The following is a 21,234-nucleotide window of genomic DNA, read 5'->3' on the forward strand; positions in this document are numbered from 1 at the left end:
TAACTTCAGAGGTTGAATCTGATGATTCCCACACACCAAGGTATCAGGTGGAGCTCAGTTCTGACATGGCCAATGTTTTGGGAGGGTGGGACTGTCCTCTTCTGCATGAGTGAAGTGGCTTCCAAGAGCTGGGCCAGGAGCCTGGCTCAGGGCTTGTTGTGGTCAGAGGGTGAGCGCCAGTGAGTGTTCTCGTGTTGGGCAAGGACTTGTGTGGACTGACTGTCCCACGAGGGTTAAAGGAGCAATCACCCAGGCTTTCTTATCAGTGTGTCCAGCTGAGGGCAGACGTGGATACAGGAGGGTTAGGCACGAAAGCTCCCAGACGTCCGGCATCAAAGCCTGGATTCAGACTGCTGAGTTCACCCAACAACTGCAATAATAAGGGAAAGGGAAGTTGTCATGCATTGACTGGGGTGCACAGCAATCCTGGATTATGAGCAAGCAGGTGAGAACACACCAGGGATTAGACAGGGGTCTTGGTGGGACATCTTGAGTCATAGTCTCCCCTGTCTGAAATATTTCTCATTGTATCAAAGTTCATGATTCAGCTGCCTCCTTCCAAGGATTGCAGCTCCTGGAGGACCTGAGAGCTTAAGTGGACGTCCTGCATGGAGCTGTTCTCAAGGCTGTGCAGTCACATTTGCACTGTGAGCTGTAAGGTGTGAACCCAGGAATTACTTTGGAGTTTTACTGAAGCCTTTGTTGTTAACACACACACTGAGGCATCCCCGTGAGCTTCATCATTTTCACGGATTCCTCATTCAGCACATTAATCTGATGGTGGATTGTGAAGGGGCTATTGAGGATGATGTGGGGATAGGCTGCCTGAGTCTGTTTAGAGGGTGGGATACATTGGTCATGTGACAGTTAACTTAGGGGACAGCTGATAGCCAATGCGTGCCCCCATATTACCTGGGGTTTTCCATGAGGGTGTTAAAAATCAGTGGACTGTGTGAGGCAGATCACCCTCCCTAATGCCGAGGCCCTGCTTGACTGATGAAGGCCTGCAGGGGACCAGTGTGACCCTCCTGCCTGATGGCCTTGTAACTGGAGTGTCCACATGAGCTTGGTCCAGCCTCTAGCACCCATGGCGCACAGGCTCTTCCTGCATCTCAGGCCGACGTCCTTAGACTGGAACTAACTTTGAGATTCTTCTGTGACCCTCACGTCACCCTCACCACTCAATTCCCCTGAAGCTCCTTTCTGTCATGGTCTCTTATTTCCTCAGAGCCACAGTGCAAGGATGGAGAGTGTGTCCCTGTCCCAGGAACCCAGGATGAGACAGGTGTGACCCGTAAGTGGACCAGGTCCCTGTCAGACCCAGGGCCCCATCAGCCCTGTCCCTGTCACACAGGCTGTGTCTCCACCTCCCCTTTCTCCTCACCCTGCTGCTTCCAGGACAGATGGGAGCCTGTGACAGAGGACGACAGACACACTATGGAAATTGTTACTGTTTTCCTACCTCAGCACAGCCTCTGCTCACAGGTGCTTCCTGTCGATGTCATGTGATCATGTGTTTACTTCTTTCACCTGAGTCTGTTGTCTGCCTTCTCTGGGCCAAGCCCTCTCCTTCCTGATCAGGAAAACAGCCAAAACACCTGTTTACAGGCAACTGCATTCTTGTGAAAATGAGAGAGATGGAATAGGAAACCCAATAGCAAGAGATACTCCTTCCTCACCTCAAAATATCATCCCCCTTAAAAAGAAGAGAAAGTGGACAGAAGCAAGAACACAGATATGAGCCTTGGAGACACAATGCCCAGGGAAACATGTCACTTTCAGAATCTCAGATGCTGTGCTTCCATGTCTGTGAGAGACGGAGCAGTCAGGGCATGGAGACAGAGCACAGAAAGGGGTGGCTGGGGCAGGAGCGGGAAGTGGGGAGTTCTTACTCAATGGGCACAGAGTCAATTTGGGGAAGTGAGAATTTCTGGATGTGGATGGTGATGACAGTTACACAAAGTCACTCACTCGGTTCAGGTGAGAGTGGGGATGCTGCCCATGTGCTGGGAACAGGGGAGAGGGGAGACCTGGAGTCATTACCATGAAACCATCACTGTGTGTGTGTGTGTGTGTGTGTGTGTGTGTGTGTGTGTGTGTGTGTGTGTGTGATTTATTGAGCAACAGAAGTGCAGTGGCATTAGGTCCACATGCGGGGATACACAGATAGGACCTGCAAACAGAGGATCTTGAGGACATCAGAGTCCCCCAGAGCCTCCGAGAGCTTCTGGACTCAGGAGTGTCAGCTGAGTCAGTGCATCTGGCAGCTCCAGGAAAGGGGCTTCACTGGTGATTAGTAAGTCCAGTTCTCTATGTCCTGAGATGTCTAAGAACAGGGTGTCCCTAAGGGAGTATCCTGAAGTCAAGGTGCAGCTTTAAGTCTGCATTGAGAGGTTAATGCACTCTGAGACCAGGCATGACCCTCCCCTGCAGGGCCTGTGCTGGGCAGCAGGGGGCGAGCGGGGCCAATGATATGAGGGATGTGGCTCCCAGAGCACATGGAGAGGGAGCTAGGGAGGGATTTCCTCTGAGGGTGAGGGTCTTCCTCTTTTCATAAAAAACATCTAAAATAAGTGTTGGACTTGAGGAGACTGTAAATATTCTATTCCATCAGAGCATTTATCAAATTCAATAAGACAAGAGAAACACAGACAATGGGGGAATTGCTAGGGCTTCTTTATATCTGAATGTTGAGGAGCTGGAGACAGTGATGGCAGATGGCATTTTCAATTAATTCAGTCCTGCGTTCTGGAGACACCCTGATCCTAGGAATAAGACATTCAGGTACTAAAGCCCAGAACTGGTCCAGGTGGTCTATCTGTGACTCAAAGATGGGTTTTCAAGAAAAGCATGCCCTGTGGGGGCTTGTTCCTCAGTGTGAGGAGCTATGTCTGCACAGAGCTCAGGGACCTGGCAGAGGACATATATAAGATAACGCAGATTAGTACTTGGACCCTGAGTCTCCTACCTTCTCTCAGGTGAAGTCAAATATCCAGCTATGAAAGACTCTGCTTCATAAATATGCAAATGATAAGAGGTAGACTAGGTTAAATGTGGGTCTGTCTGTTCCCTGAGAGCATCACCCACAGCCACACCCTCCCCTACAGAGGTCCTGACAGCACAGCCCCTCACCATGGACTGGAGCTGGAGGGCCCTCCTCCTGGTGGCAGTGGCTGCAGGTAAGGGGCTCCCCACTCTCTGGGTTGAGGAGGGGACCAGGGAGGTCATAAGGGATTTCCACCCACTCCTGCCTCCTCCCCACAGGTGTCCACTCTGAGGTGCAGCTGGTGCAGCCTGGGGCTGAGGTGAGGAAGCCTGGGGCCTCCGTGAAGGTCTCCTGCAAGGCTTCTGGTTATACCTTCACCAGCTATAGTATAAACTGGGTGAAACAGGCCCATGGGAAGGGCTTACAGTACATGGGCTGGATCAACACAGACACTGGGAAACCAACGTATGCCCAGGGCTTCTCAGGACGATTTGTCTTCTCCATGGACACTTCTGTCAGCACCGCCTACCTGCAAATCAATGGGCTGAAGTCAGAGGACACAGCCATGTATTACTGTGCGAGATACACAGTGTGATGTCCCACATCCTGAGTGTGTCACAAACCCTGAGGGATGGGCCAGCTGTGCTGTGCTGAGGAGATGAGAGGGCGATGGGCCTCCTGACTTCCTCACACACAGTCAGTATCTGAGACCAGGAGTGATGCTGCCATGGGCAGATCAGAAACTCAGGGAAGATTCCAGGAGACCAGATGCCCTGTGAGGAAGAGGAAGGAAAGATGCCCCTGTAAGGACCCCTGTTATCTACTGTGATTCGTGCAGAGGGCACTTGGGGAGCCCCCTGGTCCTCTGAATGAGGGATGTTCATGGAGACATCATTGAGAATCTTGGTTGGTGTCATATTTGTAGGTCTGCCAGTCTGATAAGTTGCATGCTAGAGAGGAATCTTGAGATAATACTTAGCAGGTATAGGGTCACTCCCAGTTTTGTATACCAGAACTTTACTCCCTCCCCGGGAGAGTTACTGTTTGGTCATTATGTAAGGCTCTTGGAGAGCCATGCATTGGCCATAATGATAGAAGAAAACTTCCCTGCATGATGTTTGTGACCTCTGCACCCTTCAGGTATATCACCATGACCTGAGGAGGCCACGTAGCTATTACTCAAGGTATACACATCAAGTTGGCTTCAATACCATGGTCCCATGAGACCACTAATACTAGGCATCATTGATTCATGTCACAAAATTCCCAAGGCCAGGTCTATTACACTGTGTTGCCCGGATTCAAGGCTATTGACATGGGCAACATAATGTTTTTCTGTCTTCCAAAACCAGGCTTCAACATATCATCTTTAGTGAGTACTTGCAATTCTATGAGGGGGTGTGGCTAGTTGGAGCAAAGGCCCAACGGGGAAGAGCAGTCCTTTCCATGGCCATTCACTGAGGATGCATAACACAGTCCATAACCATGAGGCCCAACCCTTAAGAGTGCCTGTCTCTACCATAAATCCCCTTTTAACAGACCATTATACCTTTGAATGATGCTGGCACACTGTGGGCTATATGGGATGTGAAACTTACATTGGAGGCCCAGAACCTTCACCCAGGCCTATAACACCTGTCCAGTGAAATAAGTTTCTTGATCACTTTCTATATTAGCAGGCTGCCATAGGTAGCAAACAGTTTTTCTCAGTGCTCTTGGTGGCCTGCTAATCAGTGTGCCTGGTGGGGAATGCCACCAACAAACCTGGTGCAGTAACTACACAGGTCAAAACATATGGGAAACCTTCCAAAACTGGTAAGGAACTGATGAAATCCACTAGTCATTTTACCAGTGGCAATGCAGCCCAGACTACGTAACCTTCTTCCTGGGGAACCCCCCCCCATAGGTGGTACTTGAACAGACCACACAATATTGGCATGTCTGTACAACTGCATCATAGGTGAAGGGCAATCCCCATTGTTTCACCACCATCCACATAATGTGTTTACCTGTGTGTAGGAGTCACCTTTGGAGCCAGGCAGCCATGTCTGAATCCAGAGCTTCTTCTAGCCACAGTACCCAAGCAAGGGTATCTGCTTCATCATTTCCAGGTGAGGCTAATGGAGCATGTTTAGTAACATGGTGCGGGGTTACCAGATTCTGCTACTCTGAGGTCCATAGGTCTGCCTAATGGTTTGGCCCCGCAAGGGTCTTTGAGCCACCATCCATCCAGATTCTAGCCACGTGGACAACCAGAAAGTCAAAACGCAATACGTGGTCCAGCTATGAGTACCCATTTGTGTGTGTGCACGTACAGGAATATTCTATGGTAATGAGTATCCATACAGCTCATAACTCTGCACTTTGACTACTCTGTCCTGTTTCATGTTCCATCCATGTAGTTTCTGCCATAAAATGGAAAGCTAAGGCTTTCCAAGTGGCAGGCTGTCACTTACTTGTCCCATCTGTTTAAAACGCATCCTCTCGTATTGGTGTCAACCTTCTCTATGGGGTCTCACAGAGGCAGTGAGCTAAGGTATTGGTCCTTCAGTCTCCTGTGTCCCAGGTTATTCTAGAGGTCCCAGGGCTTGTTGCAGCTCCCCATTTAGGGCGCTTGAGGACAGGGCACTTCGCTGTTGCAAATATATACCCCACATTGATAGTGTGGGCATTTGTACCACCCCAATTTTGGGGTTGTGAATCTAGCCACATACCCAGCATACTATTGGATAGGTTGTTGTCACCTTTATGGGGGCAGTACCTGTAATAGGCTCTGTGGCTACCAACACATGGTAGATAGCAGCAAACAGCTTTTCAATTAGGGAGTAACATAGCCCCACTCCCTTCCAAAGTTGCGACCAGGAGGTAAGATGGCGGAGGAGTGAGGAGAGGTTGCGGTTTTAGGCTCTGGAGACCCGTCTGCAGTTTGGACTAATTGCAGACAGAACATCTCAGTGAGCAGCTGGACATTGGCGGGAGTTGAGCCAAGGCACTGCTGGATTAGAGAAAATCCATCTGGGAACAACCTGTTTAGTGAGGATAGCGGAGAAAAAGGGGACGAAACGGGATTCCTGACTGGGGCGGCTGCCCGGGCTGCAGCGGGAAGCACACAAAGGATTTTTGGCGACCACAGGCTGCCCCGGAGAGGAGTCAGGCGGAGTGCGGACCTCTGCCCGCTGGCAGAGATGGGACTCGACCAAGTGGCATTGACGCTGAAGGACAGGAGACAGCGTGCTGCCGGGCAACTGAGAACATAACTCTCCTTTATATTTTTCTCTAGTGGACGGTGGAGAGGGGAGGAAAGTTTGGGGGTGGTAGGCCGTTCTGGAGGAGCCCAGGCGCAGAGGCGCGCTCATCCACTCTCAAACCCTACCCTTGGGTCGCGGGGGCGCACATAGGGAAGTGCTCTCACTCACTGGCCCAGGCGCACGGGGCCGTGAGTCCAGGCGTCCCTCGGACACTCCCCAACGGACATAAGATCAGTGTCCCTACGGGCACAGGGAGGGCCCACTGAACAGGCAGAGAACTGTGCACAGATACCCCTAGACAGCTCCCGTGGGCGCAGGGCCCCAGGCCGGAAAGCAGACCACTAGCGCAGGCTCTGTTCATGCCTGCCCAGACGGGTGAGGGAAGGCGGGCGGCTGCAGCACGGGAACAGCAGGAGGCGGCGACACACGGACACTTGCTTCCACTGAGCACAAGTGTCCCCGGCCCTGCCCTAAGAGGCGAGAGACCAACTCCCGGAGCTCGGCTCAGCGGGACTGAGGGCACGGGGCGGCGCGCGAGCGCGAAAGCACCTCAGCCCAGGGTCAGTGGGCGCCAATCCCGGGGAAAGCTCTCGGGCCGCCCGCGAGTGCAGGGACGCGCGCAGGGACACCTCGGCGCCAACGCGGAACCACTGCGGCCCAGCAACAACGGGAGCCGGTCCCGGGGAAAGCTCTCGGGCTGCCCGCGTGGGCAGGGACGCGCGCAAGGACACCTTGGCGCGAACGGGGAACCACCGCGACCCGGCAGCAGTGGGCTCCAACCACGGGGCAAACTCTCGGGCCGCCCGAGTGCACAGGGGCTCGCGCGCAAGGGCACCTCAACTGGCTCCAGCGGGCAGCAAGGGAGAGCGCCGTGCCGGCAACTGTGGGCGCGCACCATAGCGGCAACGGGGGGCGCATACCAGTCCTGCAAAAAACAAGAACCTCTGACCTGCCACACTAGAACAGCTGCGGACCCAGAAAAAGAAGGCAACACACCAAGGCTAAAACGGAGTAAAAACATCGCTTTTTTTTTTTTTCCAATTTTTTTCTCCCTTGTTCTTTCTTCTTAATTATTTCTTTTCTTTCCTTCTTTCTTTATTCTTTTCCTGGGATTTTTCGGGGGGGTGTTTGGAGGGTATATTTTTTTTTCAATTTTTCTTCTCTCTTTTTTCTTTCTTTCTTCTTTATTCTTTCTTTTCTATCTTTCTTTGTTCCTTTCTTTCTTCCCTTTTGGGGTTTTTTTTGGGGGGGTGTGGTAAATTTTTTATTTTCTTCTCTTTCTCTCTTTCTTCTTTTCTTCTATTTTCTTGGGGATTTTTTAGGGGAGTGTTTTTCCTTCTCCTCTTCCAATAATAACAAACTTTATCTCTAACGTGTTGCATATAACCTCTCCTTCTCATCCTTTCTCTTTAATCGTTGTTTATTCGTTTGTGTGTCTAGCTTAGCCCCCCTATCACTCTAAATAATATAATATAATTACTATATAAACCCAAATACAATACAATCCCACTTTCTTACTATATTATGTATTTTTCTATCCTTTTCTTCTATTTTTATTAACATACAATGTAAATATTAGTAACTGGTTTGCACAGTCTCAAATATTATTAATCTATCACCCCCTCTATCAAAAATTATATTTTTCTTCCCCCAAAACAACTCTTATCTATTCTTCTTATAGTATAAAAGCTCAAATCTCTTTACATTTATATTAATACGGGCTAGTTGGCTAATGATAGCAGGATAGAGTGGGGGATACTTTTTGAGGGTGTGGGTCTCCTGCCTGGACTGCGTGTTTATGTCTTTAACAGCATATCCACAAAAGAACTCAAGACAAAAATGATAGAGTGACTCTCAACCAACTAGCCAGAAGGAAGATCCTATCAAAGAACATCTGAAATATAACCGAACAGCATAAACAAACGACATAAAGGGTAACTCAAGAACATCAGGCTCAGGATATCAAAGAGACTGCACCACTGAAACTCCCAGACCTTCGATAAAGAATATTACACCACAAAGGAGGGAAGTCAAAGCAGACTACCCCCCCAAAAAAACCACAAATAAATAAATAAATAAAAACAAACAAAAAGAATCCAACATGGTAAGACGCAAAAATAACCCCTCAATGAAAAGAAAAGAGGAATCCTCAGAAAGAGAGATAGATGAAATAGACATAGCCCAAATGTCAGACATGGAATTCAAAACAATGGTGGTAAAGAAGTTCAATATACTCGACATCCTTAAAATCAACTATGACAACCTTCAAGGAAGTTACCAGCAGCTCCAAGAAAATTACAGGGAACTTGAAGAGAACTACACCAGCATAAAAAAAGACATAGAAATTGTTAACAAGAACCAGGAAGAACTTAAGAATACAATCTCTGAACTGAAAAACACAGTAGAATCAGTCAAAAGCAGACTAAACGAAGCAGAGGATCGGATTAGTGAGTTAGAAGATAATGTAGAAAAAAACTCCCAGACAATACAGCAAAATGAAAAACGATTGAAAAAATATGAGCAAGATGTAAGGGAATTACAGGATAGCATTAGAAAAAATAATTTAAGGATCATCGGAATATGAGAGGAAGAAGAAAAGGAACATGGAATTGAAAATCTGATAGGAGAAATAGTGACAGAAAATTTTCCGAACCTGATGAGAGAAAAAGCTATGCAAGTCCAAGAAGCACTGAGAGTTCCAATCAAGAGGAACCCCCCAAAACCCACTCCAAGACACATCATAGTTAAAATGGCAACATTCCAAGACAAAGAGAGAATCCTAAAAGCAGCAAGAGAAAAGCAGCAAATAACATACAAGGGAGCTCCGATAAGGCTATCAACTGATTTCTCAACAGAAACATTACAAGCCAGAAGGGAATGGTCCAAAATATTTCAAGCAATGAAAAACAAAGGCCTACAACCAAGAATACTCTACCCAGCAAGGCTCTCATTCAAAATAGAAGGTGAAATAAAGAGTTTCTCAGACAAAGGAAGACTGAAAGAATACATCTCCACCAAACCAGCATTGCAAGAGATGCTAAAGGGAGTGTTCTAAGAAAAAAGAAGAAAAAAACAAGAGAGGAGAGGAACAGAGGTACAAAGGGAAATGAATAAATACACGTCAATAATAACCTTAAATGTAAATGGATTAAATGCTCCAATTAAAAGACATAGGGTAACGGAATGGATAAGAAAACAGGACGCACATATTTGCTGTCTACAAGAAACACACCTCAAAACAAAAGATTTACACAGACTGAAAGTAAAGGGATATAAAAAAATATTCCAAGCAAACGGACCGGAATAAAAAGCCGGGGTAGCAGTTCTCATATCAGACAAAATGGATTTCAAAGCAAGGGCAATAAAAAGAGACAAAGAAGGACATTTCATAATACTTAAAGGATCAATCCATCAAGAAGATATGACATTGATAAACATATATGCACCCAACATAGGAGCACCCAAATACATAAAACAAATACTAGAAGACCACAAAAAGGATATCAACAACAACACACTCATAGTAGGGGACTTCAACACTCCATTATCAACAATAGACAGATCATCAAAGCAAAGAAACACCAAGGATATACAGGCATTGAACAACACACTAAACCACATGGATCTAACTGATATATATAGAACTTTTCACCCCAAAGAAGCAAAATATACATTCTTTTCAAGTGCACATGGGACATTTTCAAAGATAGACCACATGATAGGTCACAAAACAAGCCTCAACAAATTCAAGAAAATTGAAATCATATCAAGCATCTTTTCAGATCACAATGCCTTGAAACTAGAAATCAACCTCAGAAAAAAAAATCAAAGACACCCAAACTCATGGAGATTGAATAACATGCTATTAAATAATGAATGGGTTAACAATGACATCAAAGAAGAAATCAAGAAATTTCTAGAAACTAATGATAATGAGCACACAATAACCCAAAACGTGTGGGACACAGCAAAAGCAGTCCTGAGAGGGAAGTTTATAGCAATACAGGCATATCTGAAAAGGCTAGAAGAATCTCAAATAAAAAACCTAACCACAATGCTACAAGAACTAGAACAACAACAACAAACAAAGCCTAGGGCAAGAAGAAGGAATGAAATCATCAAGATCAGAGCAGAACTAAATGACATAGAGACTAAACAAACAATCCAAAAGATCAACAAAACTAGTAGCTGGTTCTTCAAAAAAATCAACAAAATCGACAAGCCTCTAGCCAGTCTAATCAAGAAAAAAAGAGAGAAGACACAAATAAACAAAATCAGAAATGAAAGAGGAGAAATCACGACTGATACCTCAGAAATACAAATGATAGGTAGAAATTACTTCAGACAACTGTATGACAAGAAATTTGACAATCTAGAAGAAATGGACATATTTTTAGAAACATACAACCTTCCAAAACTGAATCAAGAAGAAGTGGAAAGTCTCAACAAACCAATAACAAAAAAGGAAATTGAAAGAGTAATCCAAAATCTCCCTGCACACAAAAGCCCTGGACCGGATGGCTTCACAGGCGAATTCTACAAAACATTCAGGGAAGAACTAACTCCTATCCTCCTCAAAGTGTTCCAAAAAGTCCAAGAAGAGGGGAAAATCCCAAACTCTTTCTATGAAGCCAGTATTATCCTAATCCCCAAACCAGGTCAAGACACAACAAAGAAAGAAAACTACAGGCCAATATCACTGATGAACCTTGATGCTAAAATCCTCAATAAAATATTGGCAAACAGGATCCAGCAATACATCAAAAAGATCATACATCATGATCAAGTGGGCTTCATTCCAGGGATGCAAGGATGGTTTAATGTTCGCAAATCAATAAATATAATACATCACCTAAACAGAATGAAAGACAAAAATCACATGATCATTTCAATAGATGCAGAAAAAGCATTTGATAAAATACAACACCCATTTATGATGAAAACACTCAACAAAATGGGAATAAAGGGAGCATATCTTAACATAATTAAGGCTATATATGAGAAGCCCGAGGCCAACATCATACTCAATGGACAAAAACTGAAAGCATTTCCCCTGAACTCAGGAACTAGACAAGGTTGTCCACTCTCTCCACCCCTTTTCAACATAGTGTTGGAAGTCCTAGCCACAGCAATCAGACAAGAAAAAGAAATAAAAGGTATCCAAATTGGGAAAGAGGAAGTAAAACTTTCATTATATGCAGATGACATGATAGTATACCTAGAAAATCCTATAAACTCCACTGAAAGACTACTCGATATAATAAGTGAATTTGGCAAAGTCGCAGAGTACAAAATAAATATACAGAAATCTAAGGCATTTCTGTACACCAACAATAAAATAGCAGAGACAGAGACAAAAAAGAAAATACCATTTTCTATAGCAACAAGAAAAATAAAGTACCTAGGAGTAAACTTAACCAAAGAGATAAAAGACCTGTACTCTGAAAATTACATAACATTGAAGAAAGAAATTAAGGAAGAAACAAATAAATGGAAGCAAATACCATGTTCTTGGATGGGAAGAATCAACATCATCAAAATGGCCATACTACCCAAAGCAATTTACAGATTCAATGCAATCCCTATTAAAATACCAATGACATATTTCACAGACCTAGAACAAATACTCCATAAATTCATATGGAACCAAAAAAGACCCCGAATAGCAAAAGCAATCTTGAGGCAGAAGAACACAGCAGGAGGAATCACGATACCAGACATCAAACAATACTACAAAGCCACTGTAATCAAAACAGTATGGTACTGGCATAAGAACAGACATATAGATCAATGGAATAGAATAGAGAGACCAGAAATAAACCCAGGCCTCTATGGTCAACTAATCTTTGATAAAGGAGGAAGGAACATAAAATGGAGTGAGAAGAGCCTCTTTAACAAATGGTGCTGGGAGAACTGGATAGGGACCTGCAAAAAAATGAAATTAGACCACCAACTTACACCACACACAAGAATAAACTCAAGATGGATCAAAGACTTAAATGTAAGCCGTGACACCATAAAAGTCCTAGAGGAAAACATAGGCAAGAAAATATCAGATATCTCACGTAAAAATCTCTTCACAGATACATCTCCTAAAGCAAGAGAAATAAAGGAAAAAATAAATAAATGGGATTACATCAAACTGAAGAGTTTCTGCTCAGCTAAAGAAAACATCAGCAAGATGAAAAGGAAACGAACCATATGGGAAAACATATTTGCCAATGACATCACAGACAGGGGACTGATTTCCAAAATATATAAAGAGCTGATACGACTCAACATCAAGAAAACAAACAACCCAATTAAAAAATGGGCAAAGACCTGAACAAACACTTCTCTGAAGAGGACATACAGAAGGTCCATAGACACATGAAAAAACGCTCAACATCATTAGCCATCAGGGAGATGCAAATAAAAACCACAATGAGATACCATTTTACACCAGTCAGAATGGCCATCATCAACAAATCAACAAGCAACAAGTGCTGGCGAGGATGTGGAGAAACGGGAACCCTACTGCACTGTTGGTGGGAATGCAGACTGGTGCAGCCACTATGGAGAACAGTATGGAATTACCTCAAAAGATTAAAAATGGAACTGCCTTTTGAACCAGTGATCCCACTACTAGGATTATACCCGAAGAATCTTGAAACACCAATTCAAAAGAACTTATGCACTCCTATGTTCATTGCAGCACTGTTTACAACAGCTAAGTGCTGGAAACAACCTAAGTGCCCATCTGTAGATGAGTGGATCAAAAAACTGTGGTACATTTACACAATGGAATACTATGTAGCAGAAAGAAAGAAGGAACTCCTGCCATTTGCGACAACATGGATGGAACTAGAGAGAATTATGCTTAGTGAAATAAGCCAGGCAAAAAAAGAAAAATACCATATGATATCACCTAATACAGGAAACTAAAGAACAACACAAACAAAGGAACTAAATAGAACAAAGAGCAGAATAGCAGTCAATAGGGGGGAGGGGAGAAGGAGAGAAGGGGGATAAGTAAGGGAAGGGTTTAATTAAAGAGCCTGTATAAAAAACTCATGGACATGGACAACGGGGAGGGATATGATTGCGGGAGAGGGGGTGGGTTGGGTGGGGGAGAGAAATTAGGGGAAAAGGGGACAACTGTAATTGAAAAACCAAAATAAAATAAAATAAAATAAAATAAACAAAGTTGGGACCAAAACCCCATAAGCTGCAGATCTGTTCTTGACATTGCCAGAGGCCCCAACCATACCCTGTGGGGGTGACATGAACAATCAACTGACAAGATCATGTTGGATCCCAAACACTCCAGGCCTTTTCTGATTTTATGGCCAATTTAGCTGTGGCAAAATTCTTTTCATGCTCGTGTTCCCAGACCCACCGGACTCCTCCTGTATCAAATGGTAAAAATGCTTCAGAATTTGTGCCAAATGTGGAGTGTACACCCTCCAAAAGGCCAAAACACTCCACAGAGATCCTGTAGCTGCTTTATCGTTGTGGGGGTTGAAATTGCTTGTACTTTATCAATTACCACATTAGGCACTACTTTCACCTTACCTGATGAGACAACCCCCAATAAACTGACAGATAAACCAGGTCCTTGTATCTTGTGTTTCCTGCCCATCCTTGCTGCTGCAAATGTTTCAGCAAGGCAGGCATAGCAGTTTCTAAATCTGCAAGACAGGCAGAACTCAGCATGATACCATCAATATAATGATACAGTTGTACCATATAAGGATTTTGCCACATTGCTAAATCCTGCACCACAAATCCATGGCACAGTATGAAGCTATGCAGATATCCCTGTGGTGATACAGCGAAGCTCAATTGGCGGCCTTCTGAAGTGAAAGCAAATTTTTCCCAACACTCCGCTGCTATGTTTATGGAGATTAAGGCATTATGACATCAAGAAAACAATGATAGGTTCCCAGCTCATGGCTCAATTTATCTATTGGATTGGTTACTGTTGGCACAGCAGCATCTGAAGGCAGTATAGCTTATTTAATTCCCAGTATCTACTGTCACCCTCCATGTGCCATCTGGCTTCGTCACAGGCCACACGAGGTAGTTATAAGAACTATGGGCTGGACAAACTATCTGGACATTTTTCAGTTCCTTGATAGTATCCCTTATTGCCTGATGACCCCCAAGAAGGTGGTATTACTTGGTATTGGTTACCTGCTATGGTTCTGGCCAGACCAGTGGGGGACATTGGGCATGATCCCAAACAACAGCATTCACAACATAGATATGAAGGCAGAATTCTGTGGCAGTAGTAATGAGCCACAACCCTTGCAACACCTCAATTCCCAAGATGTACTTGGGTATTGGGGAAACATAGACCACATATTACTTGGATGGCAGGCATCCTATCCCCAAGGTAAGTGACACATACTTCACCTGTACAGCAGTACCTCCATACCCTTCTATGATGGCCCTGCACCATGGAAATTATCAGGGTTTCCGTGCAAAAGGGGACATCCCGCTCTGGTGTCCACAAAGGACAGTACCTATTGTATGTTTTTCTGGTCTCTTGTCCCCACCAGGTCCCACTCAGCAGGCCCCTCCACCTTCTCCTCAGATAAATTGAAAAGCCCTCTCCCCATCATTGGCTGGGTCCTCAGCCTTGCTGGGTGACTTCCACAAGTAATTTTGCAATAAATTCACAGCCCACACTCAGGGTGCAAATTGCTCTTCATTACCTGCTATGAGTTCCCTACCTTCCTTTGTAGTGGACAAAATGTTGTTCCAGTTTCAACTGTTGCCACACCTCCAAGAGCACCTTGTTAGATTTTCTATCTAATTTCTCCCTATTGGCTCCTGCCTCCAGCAGATCAATGCACATCTGGGTCCTACTGACCATAATGGGTCCCTTCATTCCCTTTACAGGTATTACTGTCTGGAAACCCTTCCTGTTATGAACAGCTTCTGCCTCCCATAGGTCAGGTGTGCTTCCAGTCACAACTTTGATGTCATTGCCCACATAATGAGGAAAGATTGCTATGAAGAGTTTGAATAACTTCCACAGAGCAGTTTGTAGGACCAAATCCTTCATTCCCACTGTGAACACTTCTTCATCCAGGCCATGATTATTCAAATTATAAACAGATGCTAAAATCCTCAACAAAATATTGGCAAACCAGACCCAGCAATACATTAAAAAGATCATACACCACGATCAAGTGGGATTCATCCCAGGGATGCAAGGATGGTTTAATATTTGCAGGTCAATAAACGTAATACATCACATAAAAAAATGAAAGTAAAAAATCATATGATTATATCAATAAATGCTAACATATTTTTGATAAAATACAGTACACATTTATAATGAAAACAGTCATCGGTTCTGGGGAGGGGAAGATGGCCGCGGAGTAGGGACAGTGTTCTCAGCTCACTCCTGTTAGGCAGAGACTCCAGGAATGAATGTGGAGAGGAGTGACTGAGTGAGTGTGGATCTCCGATAGCGTGAACAGGGAGGAGAGCGTGGGAGCAGCGTGGAGGGGGGTGGAGGGGTTTACCACGCACTGAAGGCTGAATCATTCCGGGATTCGGTGCGTCTGCAGTACTGAGCCGGAGAATTCACTAACCGAGAGCTGCTTGGAGGCTCCCGCTGCTAGGGGCACACCAATAAGTGAATTCTTGTAGGGAGTTAGGGAGAGGATTTGGCCAAAAAAGCCAGAGGAGGGAGAGAACAGTGAACAACCAGGCCTGGGAGAAACTGTGTGATCTGAGTCTAGAGGGAAACCTCCTCACCTGCAGCCTCCAACCAAAAGCTCGGCACTCCGAGTGCACACAGCACCCGTGCTAGGGCCCTACAGAACAAAGGGACAGATTTGGGGCAAGGAGACGGGCCGCACAGAAAGGCTGCTGCGGAACTCCGGACCGGGGGAGAACTGAGCAATCACACTAGAATCCCACAGAACAAAAGGCGGGTTTGGGGCTAGGAGGGAAATAGGACGCGCAGGGTGTGTAAGTAGGGAAGAGAGCAGAGGCGGATGTTCTGGAGTGGAGACGGTTTTAGGGCAGGGAGAAGGGGCCGCAGGGAAAGGCTGCTGTGGAACTCCAGACTGGGGGAGAACTCATGGGTAGGAGAGCGCTGCGCTGACCGACCACACTAGAATCCTGCAGAACAAAGGGAAGGTGCTGGGGCGGGAAGAGAGATAGAGCACGCAGGCCTATAGACAGGGAAGCCAGCGGAAGCTGTAGCTCGGAATAGAGACAGTTTTGGGGCAAGGAGAAAAGCACACGCAGGAAAGCCACTGCAGAGCTCCAGACTAGGGGAGAGGCCCTGGGCAGGAAAGTGCGACGGGGCCCGGCACTTTGACCGACTGTGCCAGAGTCCTGCAGAACGGGGGGACGATCTTGAGACAAGGAGAGAGGTGGGGTGTGCAAGCATATAGACAAGGAAGCGAGCAGAAGCTGTGGCCTGGGAATAGAGACAGGACTGGAGGCAGGGCGGGGATTGCTGGCAGGCACAGGCTAGACCAACAGGGGGAAGGAGTAGCTGGTCAAGCCTGAGGAGGGCTGAGGGTTCCTCAGGAGGGGACAACTAAAGGCAGCTCACAGCAGAGCGGCGGTAGGCCCACGAAAAAAAGACTAGCAATCCCAGAATCAAGCAGAACCCTCCCACAGCCAGCCAACCAACCAGAAAAGATTTGAAACCCATGGAATTTTGAATAGGGGCGGACCCAGGAAGAAAGGAAGGAAAAACAAAAAAACAAACAAACCAAAAATACCCAGAGACTGTGCATAAAAGTTGAGTTGAGTTAAAATCCTCATTCTTTTATCTCTCACTCTCTCCCTAACTGGCCCTACCGTCAGTCCCTTCTTATTCTCTCTCCTTTTCTCCCCTCCCCTTCCCTCCCTTCTCTCCCCTTAGCATGTCTCCCCTGCATCCTATTCTCAGTTAACTTTTTAATTTTAAGTTCTCTCCCTTTCCTTCTTATTCCCTTCTTCTAATCCCCCTCCCTCCCCCTATCCTTGTCCTCCCTCCGTTTCCTTTCTCTCTCTCTCCTTTCTCTGCACTAAGCACCTTCAATTTTATTAAATTTCTTTCTTTATTTTGTCCCCCTTCAATCTACATTCGTTTTTCTTTCATCCCTTGCCTTTATTTTCCTTCTCTCCCTATAAATATTCTCTCTCTCTTTCTTTCTCTCTCCCTATTCCACTTTACATTATAATCTGTTAATATTCAAATTATAATTCTAATCTACCCTCTCTCCCTTCACCCTCCCACTCTTACCCCTTCTCTCTTTCTACCCCATCCCCTCACTTCTTTCTCTCCCTCTTGTATTTCTCTCCTTCATCCTACCTTTTGTCAACTCTTCAATTTCAATCTTTCCCTCTCTAATATCTCCTCTTCGTCCTGATATCCTTCCCTTCTCTGTGTTCTTTCCCTCCCCCATCCTCTAGCTTTCCCATCTCTTATTCCTCTCTCTCTCTATTCTCTCTTTCTCTCTACCTTGCAATTTTATATCATGTTTTAATCTCCTAATATATTTTTATAATATATAATTTTTTTAAAAAATAATAAATCAATCCCCCTCTTCTTCCTCCCCTTCTTCTTGCGTTCTTTCTCCTACCCTTCTCTTCTCTACTTTCTCTCTATTTTTCCTCTCTCCCTTCCTGTCTTGCTATTTTCTACTCTATATTTTTATTCTTGAAAAATTCTTTCTCAATCTGTTTCCTACCTTCTAACCTCCTCAGCCCTCTCTTTCAATTTCTGGCTGTCTGTCTGCCTGGATGTCTGTTGTGTCTATCCTCCCTCCAACACTAATCATATAGCATATACTGATTATATAATCCTAATACTATATACTTCCACTTTCTCACTCCACACTGTAACCCTCTCCTCCTTTTCAAACATACAGTGTAAATGTTAATTGCTATCTTACATAACCTTGATCCCAATTGCTAATATTATTACTCTATCAACTTCCAGCTCAAAAATTACCCTTCCTTCATTTAAAACAACTCTTACCTGTTACTCCTATGAAATAAGAGTCCCAATATCTCCACAAGTATATTAATACGGGCTCATTTTCAGCCTATAATGAGATTGTAGTTGGGGGAGATATTGGAGTGTGTGGGTTTCTTGCCTAGGTTGTGTGATTAGGTTTTAGCAGCACCTCCACAAAAGTTCTCAAGACAAGGTGGGCAGAGTGACTCTCAATCAACTAACCAGAGAAAAAGATCCACCAAAGATTAGCTGAATTACAACCAGGCAGATTAAAGAAATAACATCAAGGACAACACAGAGGGAGATCCAAGAGGGCGGAGGAGTAAGTGGAAGCTACACTAACCTCCTCCCAGGACCAGCCAGTGTTGACTCAGCCCCAGTTCAGCAGACAGACCATCCCCCTCCAAATGGTGTCATACTTAGGGGAAATAAAAGCCCTGCCTACAGGAATTAAGTTGCCACACCCACGGTCCTTAAGCCTGATGGCTGATCACAGATTGAGTATAGTAAGAACTAAAGAAGAGAGACAAAGGCAGTAGATCCCTGGAAGTCTCCAATAGGCTGCCTAGGGCCAGTCTGGTACATTATCTGACGCTACCAGAGGCAGATCCAGGAAGAACTGATCATTCTAAGAAGCACCAACAAACAAAAGGAATCACAAAAATGGGGAGACAGAGAAACAATCCCCCATCAAAAGGAAAGGTAGAATCCCCAGAAAGAGTGCTAAATGAAATAGAGGGGAGCAAAATATCAGATACGGAATTCAAAACATGGATTATGGAGAAGCTAAATGAGATCAGCGGAAACTACAAAGAACTCCAGAAAAACTACAGTGAATTCCAGAAGAACTATAAGAAACTTACTGAGGATTATATCAGCATCAAAAAGGACATGGAAGCTACCAATAAGAGCTGAATTGAAGAACACAGTAGAAGGAATTAAAAGCAGGCTAGAGGAAGCAGAAGATCGGATCAGCGAACTGGAGGACAACGTACACAAAAACTCCCAGACAATGCAACAAAATGAAAAAAGACTGAAAAAGACTGAAGAGGTTCTAAGACAGCTGCAGGACAACATTAAATGTAACAATATCCATATCATTGGAATTCCAGAAGGAGAAGAAGAAGAGCAAGGGATAGAAAACCTCTTTGAAAAACTAATGACAGAAAACTTCACTCACATGAGGAGAGAAAGAGTCACGCAAATCCAGGAGGCACAGAGGGTCCCAATGAAGATGAACCCTAACAGGCCCACCTCAAGACACATCATAATTAAAATGGCAACATTCAAAGACAAAGAGAGAATCCTAAAAGCAGCAAGAGAGAAACAACTAATAACATACAAGGGAGCTCCAATAAGGCTATCCCCAGATTTCTCAGCAGAAACACTACAAGCCAGAAGGGAATGGCAAAAAATATTCCAAGCAATGAAAAACAAAGGCCTACAACCAAGAATACTCTACCCAGCAAGGCTCTCATTCAAAATGGAAGGCAAAATAAGGAGTTTCTCAGACAAAGGAAGACTAAAAGAATACATCTCTACCAAACCAGCAATGCAAGAGATGCTAAAGGGTCTGCTCTAAGAAGATAAAGAAACAGAGAGAGACAGAGAAGAACACGAATACAAAGGGGGAAAATGACAATGAATAAGTACTTATCAGTAATAACCTTAAACGTAAATGGTTAAACGCTCCAATTAAAAGACATAGGGTAGCTGAATGGATTAGAAAGAATGACCCACATATATGCTGTCTAAAAGAGACCCACCTTAGAACAAAAGATCTACACAGACTGAAAGTAAAGGGATGGAAAAATGTATTTCAAGCAAATGGACATGAAAAAAAAGCCGGGGTAGCAATACTTATATCAGACAAAACAGATTTCACAGCAAAGTCCATAAAAAGAGACAAAAAAGGGCATTTCATAATACTTAAGGGAAAAATCCATCAAGAAGATATAACCCTTATAAATATATATGCACCCAACTTAGGAGCACCCAAATATGTAAGGAAAATTTTGAAAGACTCCAAGAAAGATATAGACAGCAACACACTCATGGTAGGGGACTTTAACACCCCATTGTCAACAATGGACAGATCTTGAAAGCAAAGAAACACCAAAGATATTGAGGCAGTGAACAACACTTTATATCAAATGGACTTAGTCGATATATATAGAAGTTTACACCCCAAAGAAGCAAAATATACATACTTATCAAGTGCACATGGAACATTTTCAAAGATAGACCACATGGTAGGACACAAAACAAGCCTCAATAAATTCAAGAAAATTGAAATTATATCAAGCATCTTCTCAGATCACAATGCCTTAAAATTGGAAATCAACCTCAAGGAAAAAACTCAAAAACATTCAAACTCATGGAGAATGAATAACATGCTATTAAATAATGAATGGGTTAACAATGACATCAAGGAAGAAATCTAAAAGTTCCTGGGAACCAATGATAATGGACACACAACAACCCAAAACCTATGGGATACAGCGAAAGCAGTCTTAAGAGGAAAGTTCATAGCAATACAAGCCTACCTAAAAAAGCTAGAAGAATCTCTAATAAAAAATTTAACCCTACAGCTACAAGAACTAGAGGAAGAACAACAAGCAAAACACAGATCAAGTAGAAGGAAGGAAATCATCAAGATCAGAGCAGAATTAAATAACATAGAGTCTAAAGTAACAATTCAAAAGATCAACAAAAGTAGGAGCTGGTTCTTTGAAACCATAAACAAAATTGACAAGCCTTTAGCCAGGCTCATCAAGAAAAAAAGAGAGAGGACCCAAATAAACAAAATCAGAAACGAAAGAGGAGAAATCACAACTGATACCACAGAAATACAAAGAATTATAAGAAATTATTATGAACAACTGTATGGCAAGAAATTTGACAACCTAGAGGAAACGGACAGATTCCTGGAAAACTATAGTCTGCCCAAACTGAATCAAGAAGAAGCAGAAAGTCTGAATAGACCAATAACAGCTAGCGAAATTGAAGCAGTAATCAAAAAACTCCCAGCACACAAAAGC

General features: G+C 44.2%; 1 gene segment (V, D, J or C); it reads left to right on the forward strand.

Moving 5' to 3' along the window:
• The first annotated feature begins 3,133 nt into the window (after positions 1 to 3,133).
• On the forward strand, positions 3,134 to 3,581 carry LOC150003064 (immunoglobulin heavy variable 7-4-1-like). The segment is given in 2 exon segments: positions 3,134 to 3,179; positions 3,265 to 3,581. Coding segments are annotated over 2 exon segments (363 nt in total).
• The last annotated feature ends 17,653 nt before the right edge of the window (positions 3,582 to 21,234 follow it).

This window comes from Furipterus horrens, unplaced genomic scaffold, assembly GCF_987537825.1.
Source record: "Furipterus horrens unplaced genomic scaffold, mFurHor1.1.pri manual_scaffold_8, whole genome shotgun sequence".
NCBI lineage: Eukaryota > Metazoa > Chordata > Mammalia > Chiroptera > Furipteridae > Furipterus > Furipterus horrens.